The following is a 23165-nucleotide window of genomic DNA, read 5'->3' as shown; positions in this document are numbered from 1 at the left end:
AACCAACAATGGGGCAGTGTCCTTCCAAATGACACCTAGGATGGGTGTGTAGTGACATCGTAGCCCCTCCCCTACATGTTACTCCGCAGGTCACGCGGCTTCATCAGGGAGTTGTGATTGGCTATCCTCCTAACACACAGGGGAGGGGCTATGACGTCACTACACACCCGTGGACGGCGAGTATACTATGTGTGCAGTGCACACAGTTGTCAGTTGTCTGCAGTTGATTTTAAACAAAGCGGTTTCTTATCTTATCTAATGTGAGTGCATTTGGGCACGCAATAAAGCATTTTAGTCCTTAAAAGGATAAGGCACTATGTCTGTACTTTTTCTTACTGAGGAACATCTAAGGAGGAGATAAAGATCAGGAGAAGAAGTGAAAGATCCCTGCAGGGATAGTGGCAAGGAGGATAAGAGCATTGGGAAGCAATTAAGGGATACCCACCACTCTTCACATGGTGCAACAGAATTTCTAAAAGTTCCATATGTGAACAAAAAGTGAAGTAAGCCTGTTACAGGCTGAAAAGGAGGTGAGCGCATAACCTAATCACAATAAGAAGTCACTGGGAATTGCAATTACTTATTTTTGATCACTTTTTGGGTTTTATCACTTTTATACCAATAGAGACTTTTTTTTATTTTTTATTCACTTTCACAATTGTTTTTTTTTTTTGGATCACATATTTTGGGACTATCACTATTAAGTTGGTACCAGAGACTTTATGTTTTTTATTATTACTTTTTAATTTTATTGATTTGTTTGTCATTTGCTCTAAATTATATATTCTGATAGTTGCATAATTACTATATGGGTAATAATTGATAATAATTAGGAGCGCAACATTTATTGAAAAACTATTATTCTTACTGACACCAACAATGGGGCACTTATGCTCCCACTGACACCAACAATAGGGCACTATTGCTCCTACTGACACCAACAATGGGGCACCATTCCTCTTCCAACTACTGGTACTATTTAATTTCATCTGCCAACCCTGGAGCATTTTTTACTCCCTCTGACCACTGAGCTTCAGGTGTTGTTTAGTCCCATTGACACTGGCTCACAATCTGGCTCAAGTCTGAAGGACAGTGTACTGGCCCTTTGTTTGGAAGGTTTGCTCTAGACAAAACAAAAATGTGTGAAGATATGCATTATATAAAGATATCCTGTCAACAACTTTAAAATAATAATTTTTAATATGTATAATCACAAAATAACCAATAGCTTTTACTACTCCATGCAATAGCCTCTCCAGGCTTGCATAAGTCATGCAGGAGCATCTGTTGATGCAGGCACCCCCCCTTCATCATCCCAGATCTACATCACCCAAGACTCTTCTTCACACAGTGCGTGGGCAAGACCTTGGGAGTCAAGGAAGCAATGTTTTGCTGGGAAATAAATCAATGTATGCATGTGGAATGGGGCAGATAAAGGTGGAGCTCTGTGCTCTAGCAGGACAGGGCTAACAACCCTGATTGGCATTTTAGTGCAGCAAAGGCACTGTGTTGTTCCAAACAGATAGTTAAGAGCTCTCTGGATTTCTGAGAATATTAAATGAGTTAAAATCTCATGAACACCTTTGTTTAGCCAGTAACATACTGTACATTTTATTGACTGGTAGTTTTGGCACTTCTGTTATGACTAAACACTGGCTCTTCAGATTTGCCCACCTGTTTGCCACCAATGATCCAGCACTGGTACTTTGAAGACACTTTTGGCCCACTCCAACGTTTCCACATCACAGCGCTCTCCAGCAACAAACAATGTACGGAACCTGTTTAAAATGACAAGCAGTACAGCATAAATATTGGTGTAAACATGAGTATCCAGTTTGCTTCAAAGCACATACATGACTTTTTTCAAGATCCTTATATTCACTGAAATGACTTTATGGAAAAGAGATGTCTAGCTCATAGCAAAATGTAACCTACAATCTGTTTTGAAAAAAAGTGTCAGCCAGAGATGAGAACCTGAAGAAAATGGTATGACTTAAATTGTAACCAGTTTTCTTTTTCTTAATATTTTGTTACATATGCGATGTGCTAACTTTTAAGGTTAATGTGACATGAGCGACCTAAGCACCAGTGATTTGCCAGAATTGCTAGCGGTAGGAATACTAAGAAGTTGCTTGTTTTTTATCTATGAAATAATCCCCTCTGTAGCTGAGGCAGCGAGTTATCATTCCCATTGCTAGCAATCAAATTCAACAGTGTTTGGGCTAGCAACATGCAGGAGTCAAGTGTATGTACACTTACTGAGTCAGGGGTTATGTACATAGTGCAGGAGTGTGTACACAACAAAATGCAGGGCCAAAGTCATGAGTATGTAATGCTCAGGGTGCAGAGATCAGGAGTATGTAATGCAGAGTGCAGGGGTCAAGGTGCAGGGGTCAGGCGTAAAGTAGAGAATGCACGGGGCAGGAGTGCATGACGTATAGAGTGCAAGGATCAGGAGTTTGTGATGTATAGAGTGCAGGGGGCAGGAGTGAGGCATGTACAGAGTTTGGGGGGCAGGAGTAAAGGTAAATTATTGCTCAGTGAACAGAATGCAGGGGTCAGGAATATATACACAACATAGTAGACAACACCACCGGTGCTTCATTTTATCCCTATTATTCACAGCACACAAGTATCCCTTATGAGACAGTCTGACCACGCACACACACACACCCATACATACACACAGTTAGACCCACATACAGTCACATTTATACACATGCTCATATACATACACCGTCACATGAAGATATATTTAAATGGTATATAATATGACCATAGGGACTACGTGAGAAGCTGCCAATAATGCTATATATTACTAATGAAGCATGTTAAGTCAAATTCCTTCCTTCAAGCAGACCCCTAATAAATGGAATTGACTCCCTCTCGGCTAGAATTGGAGAGTATATAGATTGTTATCTGCAACCACTAGTGACACATACTCTAGCATTCCTAAAGGATTTTAAACATATCATTCAATTAATTCAAAATATAGAACCTACCTACAATACTATTATAAGTACAGCTTATGCGTCAGCTCTTTATACTAATATAGACCATAAAGGGGCAATACAAGCAGCAAAAGAAGTTTATTATCAAATGTCTAACATTCTGCCTAAAACACAACTACTTCTGGTTCAATTGAGAATATTATCTTTAAACAATGGGAGTAGCTATGGAAGCAAAATTTTCTCCCAGTATAGCAAATTTATTTATGGCTCAATGGGAAGAACAGATGAAATTCAACAGAAATAAAAAGGAAATTGTATTGTACAGAAGGTTTATAGATGATCTGATAATCATATGGCAGGGAGATGCGAGTACGCTACAAGAATTCTTGGACATTTTCAATTAGAGTAATAAAGATATTAAATTAAGTTGGACATCAGTAATCAGAGTATACACTATCTGGATATAGAAATTGTTAAAGGATAAAAATAACCTTTATAGAAAAACATATTTCAAGAATACTGACAGAAATGCCTATATCCCTGCAATGAGCTGTCACTTTAAACCTTGGCTCACTAACATTCAGAGAGGGCAATTTATGCACATTAAAAAAACTGCACAAGTATGTCTGATTATGCTCTACAGACTCAGGTTATAGCGAATAGATTTATCCAGAAAGGATACTCATCAGCAGAAATTGAGAGAGAAAGAAATAAAGTAGGAGAAATAGACATAAATACCCTACTACAGGATAAGGTACCCACTGATAAGGAAGAATTTAATGTACCAGTGGTGTTCAGATATAATACACAATATATAGCAGTAGAGCACATTATAAATAAGCATTGGAGTGTATTGCGACATGACAAACATTTAAAAACTATAATACCTGAACGCCCCAAATTCATATATAATAAAGATCCCAATTTAAGGGATAAGTTGGTCAAAAATGTTAGAGCCCCCTGGTACCACAATCCATCCCATGTTTTTCCAGGGAACTGGATTTTTTGCATGTGGGATATGTTATAGTTGCAGTTGAGTCAAAAATAATTCCAAAAAAAGATCATCTTTCCAAAACCCAAGGACACAAAAGGAATATAGTATAAAACAATTTATATCCTGTGACAACAAAAGGAGTGGTGTATGCCCTAAAATGTCCCTGCAACCCCCTATATAGGCAGAACAAAAAGAGCTTTGAAAGAACGAATAAAAGAATATGTTTATAATATCAATACAAACATCACCATCTATCGCTACACTTTCGAACCACACATGATAAATATGCTAGCCTGTTAGAATTCTGGGGTATAGAGAAACACACTAGTCACTGGAGAGGAGATAATAAAGTAAGGGAATTTAGCAAAAAGGAATCAAAATGGATATACAAAATTAATTCCCTGGCCCCAATGGGTCTCAATAAGGAATTTGACTTAACATGCTTCATTAGTAATATATAGCATTATGGAAAGTTTCTCACGTAGTCTCTATGGTCAAATTATATACCATTTAAATATATCTTCATGTATAACATCCACATGAAGAGAGGTTGTTTTTAAATATTGTCTCAGCACATTGTTGATTTGTTTTTTAAAAAAATATTGATTCAAGGTTCCATAAACTGACATAAAATCATAATTTTTAATTCTTAACTTTTAAATTTATAGATAATTTCCCCTATGCATTCTCATTTAATTAAATTTTAAATAAATATATCATTTCCTTTTGGTAGTTTAATAAATTGTATTTGATAAATATTCATGTAATATATATATTTTTAACAGACATAGTATTTATATTATATATAATCTTGTGAATAAATGTTTTATACATTTTTATTTTAGTGTTATATATTGAATAGTGCAGCTTTTGATGTTTATTAAATAATATAATACTAAGTTTTGGTTGCATAGACCATTCTGTAGGATTGCGGGCAAAATAGTAGTGGATACCATGCCAACAGCCCAGTGAGGGAAGTATGGTACAAAATTCCCAATGGTTTATAAAAGGTTGCACATATCACCAAATAATATATACAGATGCTGTTTAAAACATTTTGTGTACAATAGCATAAAGCAGCAGTGATTTAGAGAAAGTTTTTTGTTATGAAGCTACTAAGTATATTACATGAGGGCATTCAATATGGCTCCTGTATATCACCCAGCTATCTTATGGCAAGTGACAGGTTGACTGTATAAATAATGGACATAATATTGTTAAACCAATGGGGTGTTTGATATAGGAAGCATTGTTTGGTTTTTTGCAAAAATATTGTTGGTATTTTAATGTATTAGTTTAATCGATTCTGTGCAGAGTAACCGTTGGGAAAATGGAGTCTGGCTGGCGAATTTGGTAGGCTGAATATGATTAAGCAGAGCCTAATTGCTTATAATTTGCCGACTGGAGATCATTTGAGATAACGTATTATCTGGTATGTGAGGCATGTGTAATTGCAGAGTGGCATCTGGTGGTACAATGCATAGACATGTAGTATCACCTTGTTGTGATCCCCAAGCCTGGCTTCAACAAAATGGCATGGAAGCATCCCTATATAAACCAATGAGAGTGGTGTATCATCCAATCATTTTCCCTGAAGAAGCCACGAGACTGGTGGCGTAATGTGTAGGGGAGGGGCTTTGACATCACCACGCTCAATGGTTCCATACTGACACCAGCTGGCAATTTTAGGTTTTTCACCACTGAAAAAAATCTGGAGGATACATTTTGTGCACTGAGCGGTTTTATAATCAGATTATATGTGAGTGCATTTCTTTTAATAATGAAACGGTTTTAATAGGATATCACACTATGATCTGATTATTCCTCTATATCAACCACCGTGGAAGGAGAGCCTTTCGATTGAACAAAGTTGGACCCCAAATAGCAAGATATCATCTCATCCATACTTTGGCCCATTTAACGGGATACAAGCGTTATGTGACCTTACTTAACTGTATGGTCATATGCTTGAGGTGAGAGCACAATCCGTGGGGGGGCATACTTATGCAAGTCTGTTCACACTAAATTATCAATTAACCTCTTCACGCCGGCCGCACACAAATGTGTGGACCCCTGGCATCTGGGCCTAGACACCGAACGGCCGCAGATTTGCGTGCAATTAACAAAAAACATACGTGTTGAGAGTGCGCTCCCAGCACACATGTCCAGTACTCATGGAAAGGTCCCGGTCTCCTCTTTCAATTGGGAGCTTTCCCGATCATGTGACCGCCGTGACGACATGATCACATGATCCCTAAACCCCGCCTGTCCCCTTCCCGGCTTCTGAAACTCTTAAAGGGCTGGGAGGCGCCAGCGGGAAGGGATTAAGAAGCACGGGATTTTATTTTTATATATTTTTTCCAAGTGAACTATGCACGTTTGAAGAAGTATATGTATGGTCTTTTTTTTCCTGACCTATTTTCACACTTTTTTTCACTTGTATATGAACTTTATTCCTGGAAATTGATATTGCTTGATTTGCTAATTCCATTTATTTTATTACTTTGATACTTATAATTAATAGCAGCACTAGGATGTACATATGATTTGCATTTAGTAATTTTGAGTGAAGCGCTGCACAATTTTGGCATTTCGTTTCTCTAACTATATAATGGTTTTTAGATATTACCATTATAAACATTTTTAAACATGAAAAAGCAACACTCGTACACATCCACACTTGAACAAGTACGTATTAATTCATGGCTCCAAATAAGGCAAAAGTACACAAATTATTTTAAGGTTTATTACTCCCTTGTTGTCATGATTCTGCTTGGTTTTCTTAATCATTCGTACAATTTAACCCCTTTCCCAGTACGCAGATATGTGGCCTCACTGAAGTGGGTCTTCATCCAGGGGGCCACATATCTGTGTACTTGCCTTTGTGCAGGAAGCGTGCCATACAGCATGCTCGCAGCACAGAAACCAGGCTCTCACTGACAGCCCCGGGTCTCATAGCGATCGGGACCCGGGACTCCCGGTTCCCAATAACCTGATCACTATGAGAGCCTCTGAATGACTATCACAGTGATCAGTCACTGTGCAGCCTTCCCCGTTTTTCTTTCTCTTCTGAAGAAAGAGAAAAATACATTGTATTTTTCTCACCTTGCAAGAGAGAGAGGTGTAAATAAACAAAATTGCATAAAATATAAAAAAAAAAAAAAAAAAATAGCTGGCTCAAGGTTTGATCTAAGTCAGTGCCAGGATTAGTGTTAGGGTCAAAGTTAGGGGCAAAGGTCAAGACCAGGGGCAAATGATCAGGGTAAGTATATTTTAGGTAGGACTTGATAAATATGCTTGCCTGTTAAACATTAGTATTAGAGTCAGTGTCTGTGTGTTTTAGGTAGCATAAAAAAAAAAACAAAAAAAAAAAAAACAACTACCTGCACAAACAACAACTAAACATACACATATGCTTTATTGCTGCAATAGTTGGGAACAGAATTTATTTTCGGTTGTTGTTTGGTGGTAAGTTATGGTAGTAGCAAGAAATATGCAGCTAAATTAATATATGTATGTATATATATATATATATATATATATATATATATATATATATATATATATATATATATATATATATATATATACACATATATATATATATACACACACACACACAATTTTGGGCCATTTTACTTTAATATAAAATTAACAGGAAATATCTATTACCATTTGCCACTAAAAGAAAGCCTAATTTGTCCTGAAATAATTTAAGGTACAATCCACCTGGATACACAAAGAATTTGCGATAATATGTACAGTTTTACTAACACATGTCAAAGTTGCAAAATTGTGTGCAGGCATTAACATTTGTTTTACCCTCAGTCACCAAGTGGTTAATATATCACCATGCTTTGCTTTAAAAAAAAAATGCCACAGATTGAAGAACCCATAATTTGCAGTTTGTAGCCGTTAGGAAGATTTCATTTCACTTCCCATTTCACTTGTCAATGGTAATAGATTGTTTAAAATAAAAAAAAAGAAAAAAAAAAAGAAAAAGGGTTAGAACCTTGGTTAGGTTATTATTGTTCTCTTTCTTTCCAATGGTAAACTTTTCCTTCATTGTTTATGCTACTGAAAGGAGCAGGGAAGGAAGTGAAATTTCCCCAGCAGGGTCATGGAGAACAAAACAAACATGACAGAGGTATCTATTCTTCTCAAGTCTACCCAAAATAAAAGAGGGGAATCAAAGAAAAGACGCCTATGCTGTGTTCAGGTAGCAAGGTAACACAGAAGGCCAAATAGCTGGGTGTATGGGTGCCACTCAATGGCCATACAGCATGGGGAGGGGTGCCTGAAAGTTACTTGGGATTGCACAACAATTCACATATAAATATTGTTAACTGAATAGTTTACTGTTTGACAAACTCCCTGAGACAAACAGTAAATTTTGAAGAAAGCTTGTTAAAATTCGTTCTTTTATGGCATCAAATATGATAAGCAGACTGTAATCATTTTTAGGAAAGTGTACACATACACGTTTAAACACGGTTTTGTAAAGGTCACAACCAAGATTGTATAACATTCCTCACATGATAGGATGACTCTAATAACATAGATAATCATAATGTAGGCATGAATTACTGTACCCTTTCCAGCAGTATATTTGAAAAATCCTGCTGTGAGGACGCTTCCAGGAATCTTGTGTCCCAGCTGATTAATGATGAAGATTCCTCTACCACTGTAATTATGCAAACATCAATTGATATGATGCTTTATTTAGGATAGTAGCCTTGTAGCAAGGCTTGACTTGCTCCAAAAGGGCAAATGTTCATGCCAAGACTAAAAATATGCAACAAGCACTTAATCCAGCATCATATTAATATGCACTATGTAGATACTAAATATCTCAGACACAAGCTAATGTAACTAAAATATTTGCAAATGAACTTATTTCACATCATACTTGGCAGAAATTAAAATCCCTGTCAACTATAAATTCTGACAGCCTATTAATTTAGGTAAATGTTTCAAAGTATAATGTATTACAGAATATCTTTTTTTATGAAAAATAACAAAATGTACTTTCATATTTTTACTAGAGAACAGTGAATTTGTGTTCAATAGAAACTGCATTTTTTGAACAGATCCCTTAATAGTCTTATCCCTCTTATAATCTACAGGCTTTGTATACAGCCTACTTTAATGATCCTGCTACTTATAGGGAAAATTGATGGGAGATGGGAGACAGATGGTGTTTGCCAACAGCCTATTTCCCAACAGTAGGATGATGCCACTTTCCAACACCAAACTGGCATTTACAACAAATGCACTGTACAGGATTCAGAGTGGGAAACAACTTCATGCAGTGCAGGCACAAAGGTAGATAAGATCTGCAATGAGAATTCAATTTCCTGGAACAAATTAATTTTTTTTTTTAAATTAAAACTGAGCAGCTACCAGTGAAGGATTCCAGTGTTGTCTTCAGCCGGGCCAGGTCTTTGCCTCTTTTCAGATTCCCAGTGCTGCCATCATGGCTGTAGGAGCCAGCTGTGACTCCCCACTGCACATGCGTGAGATTGCGCTGCGCTTTCAGACTGGTTACACAGCCTCCTGGGACATGTGGCATGTCACAGGAGTTGCAAGCGAGGAGGGGAGTGGATCAAATTTCAGAAATTTTTGCTTAGGTGAGAAAAGCGCTAGTGGAAGCAGGTACCGGTCAGAAAAAAAAAAGCCACGAATAATGTTACAGTAGAGGGAGGAGGAAGAGAAGTATAACTTTCACTTTTAAGTGGAGTTGAGCATTAAAGGATAAGTTCACCTTTTTGACAGAAATAATAAATGCACTTTTTTGCAGGTATAAAAATATGCATTTATTATTTTTGTCCAAAGGAGCCTGTAGAGCATTGCACCAGCAATCAGTAGATCACTGATGCCATGTAGGTCTCCTACAGACCTGTTAGAATATTTGCTTGCCATACGGGATGTACGGTGAAGCAGATTTTCTGACAGGAAGCTTCAATGGACTACCAAGGCACCCTCCAGCGCCGTGGTAGTTCATTGAAAACTACAAGCCCACAGCAGCTAAGGATATCTGGACTTGCAGTTCATTCATTCACGGAAGTCCGTGAATGAATGATGCGGCCATGTAGGCAGAGTAAAGCTTTACTGCTGGTGCTACTGCTGTACTTTAGGTGACCTTGGATGACCAATGCCATCTTATGCCTAGTCCTTACAACTAATCACCCTGTATGCTAAATTGTGTTATTACCATTGCTAACATTTCTATGCTTACTTTATTACAAACCACATCACGTAACAATGTTACGTTTACCTTTAATTGTTTACCAGTGAATTGGTTCACTGTCTGTTTCTTCGATGTAACACCAGTACTGGGTATGAAGCAGGGGTGGACTGACAACTCATGGGGCCCCCGGGCAATAGGGGATCATGGGGCCCCTGTGTCCTTGCCCAAACTCAAAAAAAGCCTATGAAAAAGGTACCAGGGGCATCTCATGGGGCCCCCTACTGACCCCGGGTCCTCAATAGGGGATCATGGGGCAGCTGTGTCCTTTCCCAAACTCAAAAAAGCCTATGAAAAGGGTACTAGGGGCATCTCATGGGGCCCCCTACTGACCCCGGGCCCTTGGGCAGTGCCCGCATTTCCAAATGATCAGTCTGCCCCTGGTATGAAGTATTACTTTTAGTGATATTTTCTATGATATTGCTTGTTGTATACACTCAACCTAGTGTATTAGAGGGGCTGAAGTTCTTAAGGAGGTGGAGGCAAAGAACAGAAGACCCATCTGACCAGCAACTCCTACGGGGGTAGCACTTCATAAATATCAATTCATGTTTTAGATGTCATTTGTAAAATTAGGTTTTTGAATATATAGACCCCTTTGGTCCTCTTCAAACATTGTCAGACTGACCAGTCCTAGGGAAGAATCCAGGATGGATGCTTGGCGTATAAATGTGTATGTTTAGAGAACAAGCCAGAACTCCTGACTTCTATACTGTATTTTTTACGTTTTTAAAAAATGTATTCCACTAGCGCAGCATGTTATGCAGCAATCTCCATAAAAATAAAACCTACTTGGTTAAAGAATACTTCTTCCCCAAGGATGCCTCTGGATCTTGCTGACGTATGGCTCTAATTGCAGTTGGTGCAGTAAACATGGCTGCTACTCCATGATCTGATAGCACACGGAAATATGCAGAAGCATCTGGTGTTCCAACTGGCTTTCCCTGCAAACAGTTATTTTAAGAATATTAGAGGAAATAAATCCAGATAACAGTACCAACAGATTTTAGTGAAAGTCGCCCAGAGCTCCAATAAGACAGTCTGTTATTTGTAACTTGCAGTTGCAAAACAAATATTACATTAATGCAATTATCTCCCTAAGATATTGCTCATTGAAACATAATTTTAACTTTCATTTCATGCATGCTTTGATTTTCAGTAGGTATTTTACAGTTTTACCTCTTCATAATGGTGAAATCATCATGTTTTTTAAATAGTTGAGTATTACCTTGTTCCCTTAAAAAACATTTTTTATTTATATAGGGGCAACCATTTTTCCCCTAGGGCTCATGTACACAAGGCATTTGAAAAACTTTTCTGAACACTGGAAACAGACTGCTAGAAAACATAGGTTAAAAAAGTCAGTTTAGCCGCATTTACCTACCGTGTTTAGCTGCATTTCTGTGCGTTTACGTTTAGAAGCAGTTTTAAAAGATAACCTCAGAAGACCCTCCCAAATGCCCAGAATGCACTAAAAAATGGTACATAATTAACGATTTCAAACATTTTGTGAGAAATAGAGAGAGCAGAAGCAGAGAGAGCACTACTTTCTGGTGGGTGTTGCAACTGTAGCAAAAGTGGCTCGTGAAACACGCTTGGTGCTAATACCTCCGGATGCATTCTGGAGTGCACACAACACTCTTTTGCTGTGTTCTAGTACAGTTCTGTGCAGAAATAATGCAGCGTGTTCTACCATTTTTTTCCTGCATGCGAAACCTGGACAGCATCTGGATATGGACCAGCCCAAAAACATGTCTAACGTGTATAAATGCGTTTACATGCGGTTACAAGCATTTGGCGTTTGAAACGGCGGTAAACTCTACTCCTAAATGCGATTTTTGTGATTTAAAAAAATGCCTGTAACCTCAACTGTCTGTAAACAACTATGTGTACATGGACACATAGGAAAACAAAGGAGAGTTCAGGGTCTGTTGAAAAAAAACACACAACTGCTTCTAAACTTCAGTTTAGCAGCTGCAGTGAACATGAGCCCTTAGAGATAAATGCCAAGGTTTTGCAGTACATTATATTAATTATGTGAAAGAGCCAGCATAGCCAAGAGAGTTCCTTGAAATGTGTTGTTTAGGGTGTGGCACCAATATTTTAATATATACTCCAATTTTGTAATAAAAAAATACAAAAAAATGTATATAGAGAAGGCTGCATGTGTATTTTCACTTATCCTCTGCAACAGGAGTTTAATTTTTGCGTGATATTCACTAAGGCATGTCTACTTCTGAAGCCATTTTCACATGGACTTTCCAATCCGGTCTCCCTGTCAGTTTTCTGGCGGACCTGATTGGAAGCTCCATACAGCTTAATGGGCAGGCAGATGTAAATAGACAAATGTCCAATTACATCCACCTACATCTGAGTCCATCCAGATCCAAATAAAAAAAAAATGGAAAAGTACTTTTTGTTTTTTCAAGACCCAAACGTGACAAAACCATTTATATACAGCTGCCCATAGAGCCATCACAGGCCTTAAGATGTCCACTGTCAAAAATCAGACTAATACCGAACAAGCACTGATGTCACAAAACCCTTCAGGGATCCCCTGCTGAACACTGGTGACAAAGCAGGTGTGAAAGGATCTAAGAAGATGCCAATGCAGCTTTCTCTAAGCCAATGCAGAGATTTAATTAGGTTTATATAGTGATGGCTGACCCCCCCATTCAGGAATCAGTCTGGAAATGATATGTTGAAACACAGTTATTTCTTCATACCATAAAAAGGTAAATTTTTGCTAAACTTTCTAACTTAAAAGGCTAAAGTCTGCATAAATCCTTGCAATATATAAATTGTTTTTTTTTTTTTGCAACAAAAATGGGTTACACTAAATTGTAGTAAATCTGTAAATCCATTGCTTGCATGTTTCCTTATCTCCCTTTGCTGAAAAGTGACCAATCTAAGGGTAGTCTTCTTTATTGTTTAAGGTTATTATAAAAGCTGTGACTACATAAACTCTCAGTGCTGTGAAACCTATAAGTAGTTTTCAGTCTTATAAGTGGAATATTTACATCACTGACATATGATTAGAGTGTCTACAGGTCTACCATGGCAATGGAAAAAGTCTAAAAGGTTTACAAAGGGCTCAGCTGACAGTTTAGTAACTTGAATGCATATAGGGAAATGGGAGAGCTAGCAAATGCTGCTAAAAAGTGATTTTGCTTTGTTGACTTGCTTATCTATAGCAGTACAACCTAGCGAGGGCTCTAATTCTCCACCACTCCATCCAAAAATAAAACCTTTTGTCTAAAGATATATTTTAAGAAAACTTGATCTCTGGGGGATAGGGGTCTAAAATGTTGCAAGTATCTATGGCAGCTTCCCAAACTCTCCTGACATGGCTGAATCTCAGGCCGTTTCAACGGGCAAAGCTTCAGCACTTCCTGAATGACTCTAAAGAGTGCCGATGTGCAATAACAGACCATTGCATAGGAGATTGTCCTCCCTGGAGTAGATAACCAATTATAGCAATATCAAATGACTTTTCTATAGCCGTATACAGAATACCAGTATATCACCTTTTTGGCCACAATGAATATAAAACTAACACAACATAAGAAACAACTTCTGACAATTCTAATGCTTACAAACACTGCAAATTTACTGTTTTCAATCAACGCCAAGTCAGTCAAAGATTGTTCTTTCAGCTCCATGTACACTAGCTTTTTTTAGCTAAAAAACACTGAAAAAGGCTGGAGAAAAAACAGACAAACAATGGTGATAGTGTTTTTAGTAGCATTCAAAAGTGTTTAGGAGCGTTAGCATTTTTCTAGCATAAGCTAAAAAAAAAAAGTTGTTAGGAATGTTTTAGTAGCGTCTAGGAGCATTTAGCATTTTTTTTCTGCTGTAAAAATGCTCCAAAGAACTCTACAACATTTTTCTGCTCCTAGACGCTGAAACTCAAAAAATGCTAATAGACTAAAATGGCGTACATGGACACATAGGATAACATATTTAGCTTCTAGAAGCAGAAGAAAATATTCTGATAACAATTCTTGGAGCTTAAAAAAACACTAGTCTCTATGGAGAAGAGAGGGATGTGTTATATAGTCCAAATCAGTCTCATGTTGTCCTAAAACACTCCCTTTCCTAGGGAGACAAAGCTGCTCAGTATAGTTGTCATCCTAAGACAGGAAGTATGTTATTGGCAGAATAAATAGGTAAAATAAAGGAAACAAATATGAGAAAAGAAAACAAATGCAGCTGCCACATCTAAGGACCTGAAAGCTGAAATACAATACAGTTTTGTTTTAGGGGTTTAGCGTGATTGTAAAAAGGTACAAGTTCTTTTTAAGAAAAATAATAAACATGTCATACTTACCTGCTCTGTGCAATGGTTTTTCACAGAGCAGCCCTGATCCTCTCCTTCTTGGGTCCCCTGCCAGCTCTGCTACCCATTCCCCCCATGACATATGCCCCCATAGCAAGCTGTTTGTTGTGGGGGCACTTGTGCGTTCTCGCTCCTGAGCCCCACTCTGTGTGTCTTTTGAACACAGAGCGGTGTTCTGCTCTGCCTGCCTGTTTTTTTACTTTATTTTAGACCCAGTGATGACATTGCCAGGTCTTGATGTTTCTTTACGTAACACAGGCAAAATATAGCTGATGGGTGGGACCAGCAGGGCGCTGTACATAGCTCACTAAAAACACTGCAACAAGCTGTAGCCTGGCTCTTGGGATGAGTTACACAAAAATCAAAATGCCTTGATGGGTGAATATCAATTTGGAGTGGGCATCCCACAACAGACTGCATTTCCATGCACGCAGCCCTAGGTAATGCCCACATGGTGCTGAGCCTCCATGAGTGAAAGAAGTGAAATCCAGTGAAGGAAAGGGGTGGTCCAGGGACAGTCATGCTGGGCATTCTCCAGTCGGGAAATGAGGCTAGCTCTATATGACTTGCTGCTGCTTCTAATGGACACTAGGGGAAGTTCAGGAGCTTGACTTTTATCTAAGCCCTGGCCAATTGTCACTATCTTGTTCTCTAGGAACACTGCAGAGCCTCTTGCTGGATGAGATGCAGGCAGTGAGGGAAGTAAAAGCAGGGGTAATAAAAAGTAAAAAGAAATAAGGGAAGTACACAGGAATGTTTTTTGATAATAAAATTAATATTATTATAGGTGACCTAATCATCCAGGAGAAGAGAGCCAGAAGAGATTGGCAGGGGCAACAGAGGAGGAAAGCAGCCGCGAGGATGAGAACGAAGGGGAATAATGTAAAGACCATGGCAATAAAGCAGGGACCTCATGGTACTGGAGTGCCCCCTCCCTATTTTTTTCATTCCAAATTTTCTCAATTTCTCTGCCTTACATGCATTACATGCTTACATGCAAGCATTCTTCCTTTTATTTGTCTTTTGTTATGCTATATTTTGAGCAAGTTTTAATCTCTCCCCTTTTCAATGTTTAAATTATATTAAGGTTTCATTGTACACCAGCTCCGGTCAAAGTAATTTCTTGTGGTTCTGTTGGTGGATCATTAAAAGGTCCTTGTTGACTAAACCTGTGGCTGAGGAATAAAAAAAACAACTGCTGATGTTGAGGACAAGTATCTTCTCCTACCTTGAGTGATTGGTGATCAAGTTTTGGCAGGAAATTTGACAGCCGTTTTTCCTTTCCTTACCCTTTATCTAGCTGAGCTGTCAACTGGGCTGTCACAGAAGTTTCCAGTGGTCATCAATGAGCAAGCGCCCCCTCTCCCTTCTTTTATGTCATTGGTATTATTTTATTAGGTGAAATGTATGGTCATGTCGCCCACTTGTGTGTGGTCAGATTGATTTGCTCTTATTTTCCTTTTAATGCTGGTCACTCACTAAGCAGGATTTTTTGTTAAAGCTTTAAAGTGAATGTTGATTACATTAACAGTATTATTCTATGCTTTAATAAAAGGACATGTAAATTATATCCCCATAATAGGCTGCAGCTTTTTTAATCCACATTTGATGCTTATGTATTTCTGAACATTTTTTATAGTCTTTTTTTTGCATATATACGTACACACTATACAGTATATATTACATTTATTTACACTATATATATATATATATACACACACACACACATATATACACACACACACACACACACACACACACACACTAAATGTGTTTTATCTTAACATATTTATATACACATATACATTATACATACACACAATATACAGTATATTTACATACAATTATCTACACATATATACACACACACTAACACACACATGCACACACACAGACACACACCGAATCACTGTTTATATCTATATTTTGTTAACATAAGCAAAAGCTTAGAGATGAAAAAGGGACACCAGTGCCTGCTGTTTCCATGGTAACAGTGAGTGGTTTACCTAGCTTTTAGCTACAGGAAGTATTATTGTTTTGTGTCATGACAGCAGGTGATTAAGCCAAATTAGAAATGATCTTTTAAAATACCTTGTAGGTAAAGAAGGAAAAAACATTACATGAAGGCAGTCTTAAACAGGCCATGCATACTTCTTACACAAATTAATATAGCATACAATCTAAAGTTAATTCGCAGCTAAGACGTAGTGGGGATGACTTACTAAAACTGGAGCGTGCAAAATCTGGTGCAAGTCCACCAATCAGCTTTCATGTTTTTTTGTCAAAGCTTAATTGAAGTTGGAAGCTGATTGGCTGCCATGCAGAACTGCACCAGATTTTGCACTCTCCAATTTTAGTAAATCAACCCCACTGTATCTTGCCAGTACCATCAAGATGATAAAAATTGGATATCCTTTATTAGAGGGTAGAATATGGAAGCTATGTTACGTACCACAACTGCCTGGGCTTTACCAGTATTAAAATGTAATTAATTACATCAAATCAGCTGCTATAGATTCTAGAAGAGGAGAGAGGTCTCTCTACGATATCCCCTCCTTCATCCCATATGGCCAGATGACCATCTTTAGCATGAAGGCATGGCTTGCCATTGATCTGTTAATTATGGAGTTGTATACCATCATGCAGATATTAATGGAAGTAACTTTAGTTGACACAGTGGGAATAACTTATCTAATGTATCCTATGGCAGCTGCAACAGTCAAGAATTTTCTCACAAATGACCACAAAAAAACACCATTATGGTTCAAAGAAGTTCAGGACTTTTTTGAGGATAGGATGTTCATACTACAGACAAGGAGATCTGTTATTCATAGAAAACAAAAAACATGGATAACGTGCCTTGTCCTAGTGAAGTATGTCTTTATTTTTAAAAGATACTCATAAAATGCTCTCACAAGAATAGAACTATTAAACACTTGTAGAATCCACAATTTAGCTTAACCAAACATGACCAGGCCAAATACTTAGATCCTTTAGTCATGTCTCCAAATGCCAACCAATTGTCTTATGATACAATGCTAGTAGTGGTCAGTTTTTAGAGACACAATTAGTATGTGACCTGAATGTATCTGGTTTAGCTTGCCTGTGGATTCTCTAAGTGTATAATTCTATTTTTGGAGTAACTTTTTATGAGTAGCTTTTATAAATTAGACATACTTCATGAGGACAAGGAGCTTTGTTCCTTTTTGTGTACCACATTATATCTTCCCCAACTTGGATTTGTTCTCTGCAATAAAACAAAAATCCCCCTTCAGGATACATTTTACTTTAAAATAGGTCTACAGGAATTACACCTACAGAAAATAAACAATATGGTAAAGCAGTAACAAATGTAGTATTTTGATACATGTAACATTTTAAATATCTACTATGGCTCGATTGCTGCAGTGTTTGAAATTTGTTTCAGTTCCCAAGAGAAGAAAAGAGAAACACAAGGGTCAGTGCCAGAGAGTAGAGTATCTGCATATTTAAAATTGTAGCACCTGAAAACTATATAAATAACCCACACTATGAACCTGAACTTATGTGCACTATCCATGTTGTTTTTTTCTATCATTCATAACTATGCAGCGAACTTTTATACATTCAATTTAGACACCAACTTTCCCCTTACTTTTATGTGTTTCTTAAAATAACTGGAGTGCTATGGAGAAATTGAGGACATCTTCAGGGAATTGTTAGGTTATTATTTAAAAAGATTGCTCCAATGCAGAACTTGCTTTTTATATTCTAAATGCAAATAAAATAATTATTTCAGCTTTAGCAGGGGTGGGATCCTATTCCATTTGCTTATATGCTGAATAACTCCCAGTGATAACCTGGCTTACAACATACATGTGTTAACAGAACTTACCTCATACAATACTGATGTGTTTCCATGCAGTAGTGGTCCATAGCATATATATGAATGTCCAACAACCCAGCCTAAATCAGAAGCAGCCCACCATACCTGGAACAAAAGTAGACATTAGGCTAGAATCTGATAGCCAATGTGCAATAGCCGGAAACGTAAAACAAACGTGGACCCTTACCTCACCAGGCTTCAGTCCATAGATGGCTGACATTGTCCAGTTTAACATGACGGCATACCCAGCTGTGCATCTTACTACACCCTATGTTCAAGAAAAGCCAAGGACTGTTTTACTATACGGCAAAAGTGTATTTATCTATGTTAAAAGGTATAGAAATAAACACAAACTCTTCACACTTTATGCCCTTCTAATCTTTATTTTTGTCCTCATTCAAGTAGAAATATGCTGTCCCCTCTTTTTCTAGATTATGTAAAAAGTTGGATGAGAAGAACCATTTATTGAATATGTGTGGTAGGTAGTCTGAACACATAAACATAATGAAAATATATTGTAGACAAGAAGGTTTTCTTTACCTTTGGAACACCTGTTGTGCCTGACGTATAAAGCACATACAGTGGGTGACCAGATTCGACAGGAATGCAATCATGAGGGTGAGCTTTTGCAATCTCTTCTGCCCAGTCAATATCTCGTCCAGGAGTAAGACTAACCTGTTCCTGTGTAAAAAGAAAATGGGTATAATAACAATACTATAATATGTAATCCATTTTACTGCAAATGTTTATAACTCTTTGCTATTTCAGACCATTCTAACCTGTTGGAATTGGGAATCTGCTGAAAATACAGCAATGTATCAAACAGAAGGGTTTATTGAGTTACTGAAGCTTAATTGGTTTATATTTTGCCTTTCCCGGTTCTGCCCTCACCTCCTCATTTACATACTGATAAAATGTTTAAATAAACCATTGTCATGCCTTATTTTAGCCTAAATGACATTCACTGGGTCTTTGTGCTTCTCAAATATCAAATGCCATAATGGGTTGATATCGGTCTGGAGGTATGGGAGTTCCTAGGCAGACTTTATTTGCAAACCAACTGCTCTAGGTAACACAGACATATGATACTGAGCCTTGATGATTGAAAGAGCTGAAATCCAATTAATAAAATGGGCAGACCAGGACAGTAAGGTTGGGAGGGGGTTAGATGATGCTGCATTTCCTCATGTCCAAAAATGAAGCAGGTCCTTTCTGACATGCTGCATCTTCTAATGAACACTGTGAGAAACAGTGTCATATCATCTATGTGTGCAGTGCACACATGGGGAGACGCCAGTTAACAGTCTTTTCTTACTTAAGAAGAAGCCAAGCGTGCCACACATTACAATTGAACCCATGCCTGCTGGAGGTGTAGCCCAATAGGAGCCGAGCACCACAGCTATACTATGAAACCAGCGGGCACTAACGAAGTGCCCGCTCTTTACTTGACATCTGTCATATGGAGAGGAAGGGATGTTTGATCTGATTCCTCTCCCCCTGCTGCTCCCCCAGCACCTGGTCTCCTCCCCTCTACAAGTGCTAAAAGTGCAGCCAAAATTCATGTAGCGGTGTAGCCAGGGGCGGACTGACAACTTATGGGGCCCCTGGGCAATAGGGGATCATGGGGCCCCTGTGTCCTTGCCCAAACTCAAAAAAGCCTATGAAAAAAGGTACCAGGGGCATCTCATGGGGCCCCCTACTGACCCCGGGCAGTGCCCGAGTTTCCAAATGGTCAGTCCGCCCCTGGGTGTAGCACTTGAGATGTGGAAGAGGTTGGGTGCTGGTGGATCGGCAGGGGGAGAGGAAAAGATCAGACATGCCTTTCACTCCAGATGACAGATGTCAAATAACCAGTGGGTGCTTCACTAGTGCCCACCGGTTTCATAGTAGAGATGCAGATGGCAGCTGTGAGGTTAGCCTCCCACTGGGCTCCTTATCCAGCAGGTGTGGGGTTAATTGTGGTGTAACCCAATAACAAAAAGCCTGCTTAGACCTCAACAACCCCCCCCCCCCAAAAAAAAAATTCTCTTCATAATCCATGGAATATAAAGAATGAGGCTGCTGTGACCACTGAAATGTAGCATATACACCTTACTAACAATAACACATTTTTTTAAAAGTATGGCATGTAAATTGTATATTGTATAATTTGTATGCATTTATAGAAGAGCATGCATTATGTATATCTTGTGGATATAATTGGGGCTTTTCATTTCACAATGGTGTGTTTTTAAGAGTATTTTATATTATAAAGTATGCTATATTTCAATGGTCACACCAGCCTCATTGTTTATGTTCCATGAATTGTGACTAGAATGTTGGGGGAGTTTGTTGAGCTCTAATTAAGCTCTTTTTGTAGTTGTGGTACATATTGGTCTTTACCGGGACCACCTGCCTCACTTACCATATATCTCTAAGCTCTGCGTCACTTACTACTGATCTCTGTCACTACTGGTTTCTGACCTCTGTGCCATTTCTGACCTCTGCACTATTTACTACTGATTTCTGACCTCTAATCCACTTACTACTGACCTGTGAACTCTTACTACTGGGGCACAAGTTATGATCCATCACAGAGGCCCACTGCTTGCAGAAAATTTCCCTGGCGAGTGTGCAGTGAAATCAGTGTCAGTAATTTCAGTTGAAAAACTGTAGCTGATGATGTTTAATAAACATATACTCACCTGTCCCAGGATCCAGCGCTGTCCTCACCCAGGCTGGTTTCTTCAGCAGTCTTCAGTCCCCAATGTTGGTATACTAACTGTGGGCAGCCAGCTGTAACTGTGGCTTCTCAACGCTTGCTGCCCACTGAGCATGCACAAGCTATGCTACACTTTGTGAATGGTCCTACAGCTTTCGGGGACCTGTGGAGTGTCCAAAAAAAGCTGCAGGGAAAGAGGGGGGGGGGGGGGTGACGGTCCACTCGAATTGCCTAGGCATTCTGAGTGGAAGTAGGATCAGGTACCTGTCAAAACCAGGTACCTGCTCCCCACCAAATAAAATGATGTGCCTAATGTGAAAGAGGAGAGAGGAGGATGAGGAAGAATGGAACTTTCCCTTTTGGGTGAAGTTCTGCTTTAAGCCTTGTACAGGCTCCACATATCATTAGAATTTATTTTTTGCATATTAGCTGGTAATAGAATAAAACCTTTACAATCAGCTTCAGAATTCTTCCATTAGATAAAATTGTATACATACTGGTCCATATGCTACCAACACTACAAATAGAATGCATTAAAGTCATAATATTAAAAACCACAACAAAAGGCATCATTAGAAATATTTAGTAGTGGCAATCTACAAGCAGATTAATTTAAATAAAATTGCAGCTTTTTATTCTTAGCATACATTATTTTTCTTTTCCTCCCGATTCTTCTCACAATGGTAATTTTTCAGACAAATTAATCTCCCTTTACTTCCTGGAATTCTGCCTAGAACTCTGGGTCTGCAACCTGGAACATTTGACAGTGTACATCAACTGAAGGAGAAGGCACTTGCGATGTAGTTTTTTTAGAATGCATCTATGAGGCCCTGGTTATATCACCAGTGCCTCACTTTATTAGGAAGCAGAAAAACAGTCATTGTAAATAGAAGCAAAAATTATAATGTAAATGTATTTCATATGAGCATGTAGAGCTTCATATTGATGTGATTTGTAAGCAAAGCTGAGGAAATGTCAGCAATATAAACAAATCATAAAAAAAAAAAAAAAGACTCCATAGTTATGGAACTCCCACACTAGTAACTGGATCTTCCAACAGGAAATATTTATAAGTCTCCAGGCATACTTTAAATACACATGTACAGTATACAACTATATTCATATAAGTCCAACTTTGTAATCTTATTAGCATGTGCCAAAATTCAGTGATAAGATGTAGTTAAGTGGTTCTAAAGTACAATTGTTTTTCACCTTAACCACTTGCCCTTCAGAGGATTTACCCCCCTTTCTGACCAGGCCATTTTTTGCTATAGGGCACTGCGTCACTTTAATTGATAATTGCATGGCCATGCAACGCTGCACCCAAATTAAATTGAATTCCTTTTTTTCAAACATTTAGTGCTTTCTTTCAATGGTATTTGACCACCTCTGCCTTTTTTATTTTTTGCGCTATAAAAAAAAAAAAAAGACCGCCAATTTTGAGAAAAAAAAACAATATTTTTACTTTTTGCTACTAAACATGTCCAATAAAAAAAAATTTAAAAATCTAACTTAGTCATAAATTTAGGCCAAAATTTATTCTGCTAAAAGAAAAATCCCAATACGTGTAAATTAATTGGTTTACGTGAAAGTTATAGCATCTGTAAATGGCGGTATAGATACTGGAATTTTTTTGTTTTATACTAGTAATGGCGGCAATTAGTGACTTATACCAGGACTGCAGCGGGCATTCTGACACTGGGGGGGAACAAGCTTGGTGTCACAGACATCCCCAGTGACACAAATACAGTGATCAGTGCTAATAAAAAGCACTGACTGTACTAATGACACTGGGCAGGAAGGGGTTAACATGTGGGGCGATCAAAGGGTTAACTGTGTGCTGTTTTACTGTGTGTGTGCTTTACACTGTAAGCACACTGCTTTGTATGGCTTTGCTATGCAGAGCCATACAAAACACTGTGGAGGAGCAGACAGGGGAGAGATCTGTATTGGTTACATACAGGTCTCTCCCCCGTCAGTGATACATGGCGTTCGCCAGGTGCAAGCGAGGAATCACTGGCCAGGACCAGGTGATCGATAGGTGAGGCTACCAATGACGGCACAGTAG

At 38.3% G+C, this 23165-nt stretch overlaps 1 protein-coding gene across 2 annotated transcripts in view; it reads right to left on the bottom strand.

The window, feature by feature from the left end:
• Positions 1 to 23165, bottom strand: part of ACSS3 (acyl-CoA synthetase short chain family member 3) — a 162100-nt gene that overhangs the window by 54467 nt on the left and 84468 nt on the right. For both annotated transcript variants that reach the window (XM_089652211.1, XM_089652219.1), the window contains exons 5-9: positions 18937 to 19077; positions 18584 to 18664; positions 18406 to 18501; positions 10985 to 11136; positions 1675 to 1778 (exon numbers count right to left, since the gene is read on the bottom strand). In XM_089652211.1, the coding sequence (XP_089508337.1) occupies positions 1675 to 1778; positions 10985 to 11136; positions 18406 to 18501; positions 18584 to 18664; positions 18937 to 19077 (574 nt within the window). The remainder of the gene's footprint in view (positions 1 to 1674; positions 1779 to 10984; positions 11137 to 18405; positions 18502 to 18583; positions 18665 to 18936; positions 19078 to 23165) is intronic.

This window comes from Staurois parvus, unplaced genomic scaffold, assembly GCF_062004578.1.
Source record: "Staurois parvus isolate SC_StPar_1 unplaced genomic scaffold, SC_StPar_1.0 ptg000025l, whole genome shotgun sequence".
Taxonomy (NCBI): Eukaryota; Metazoa; Chordata; class Amphibia; order Anura; family Ranidae; genus Staurois; species Staurois parvus.
Note: the sequence above shows the minus strand (reverse complement) of the source record. Positions and strands in the feature narration are given on the sequence as shown.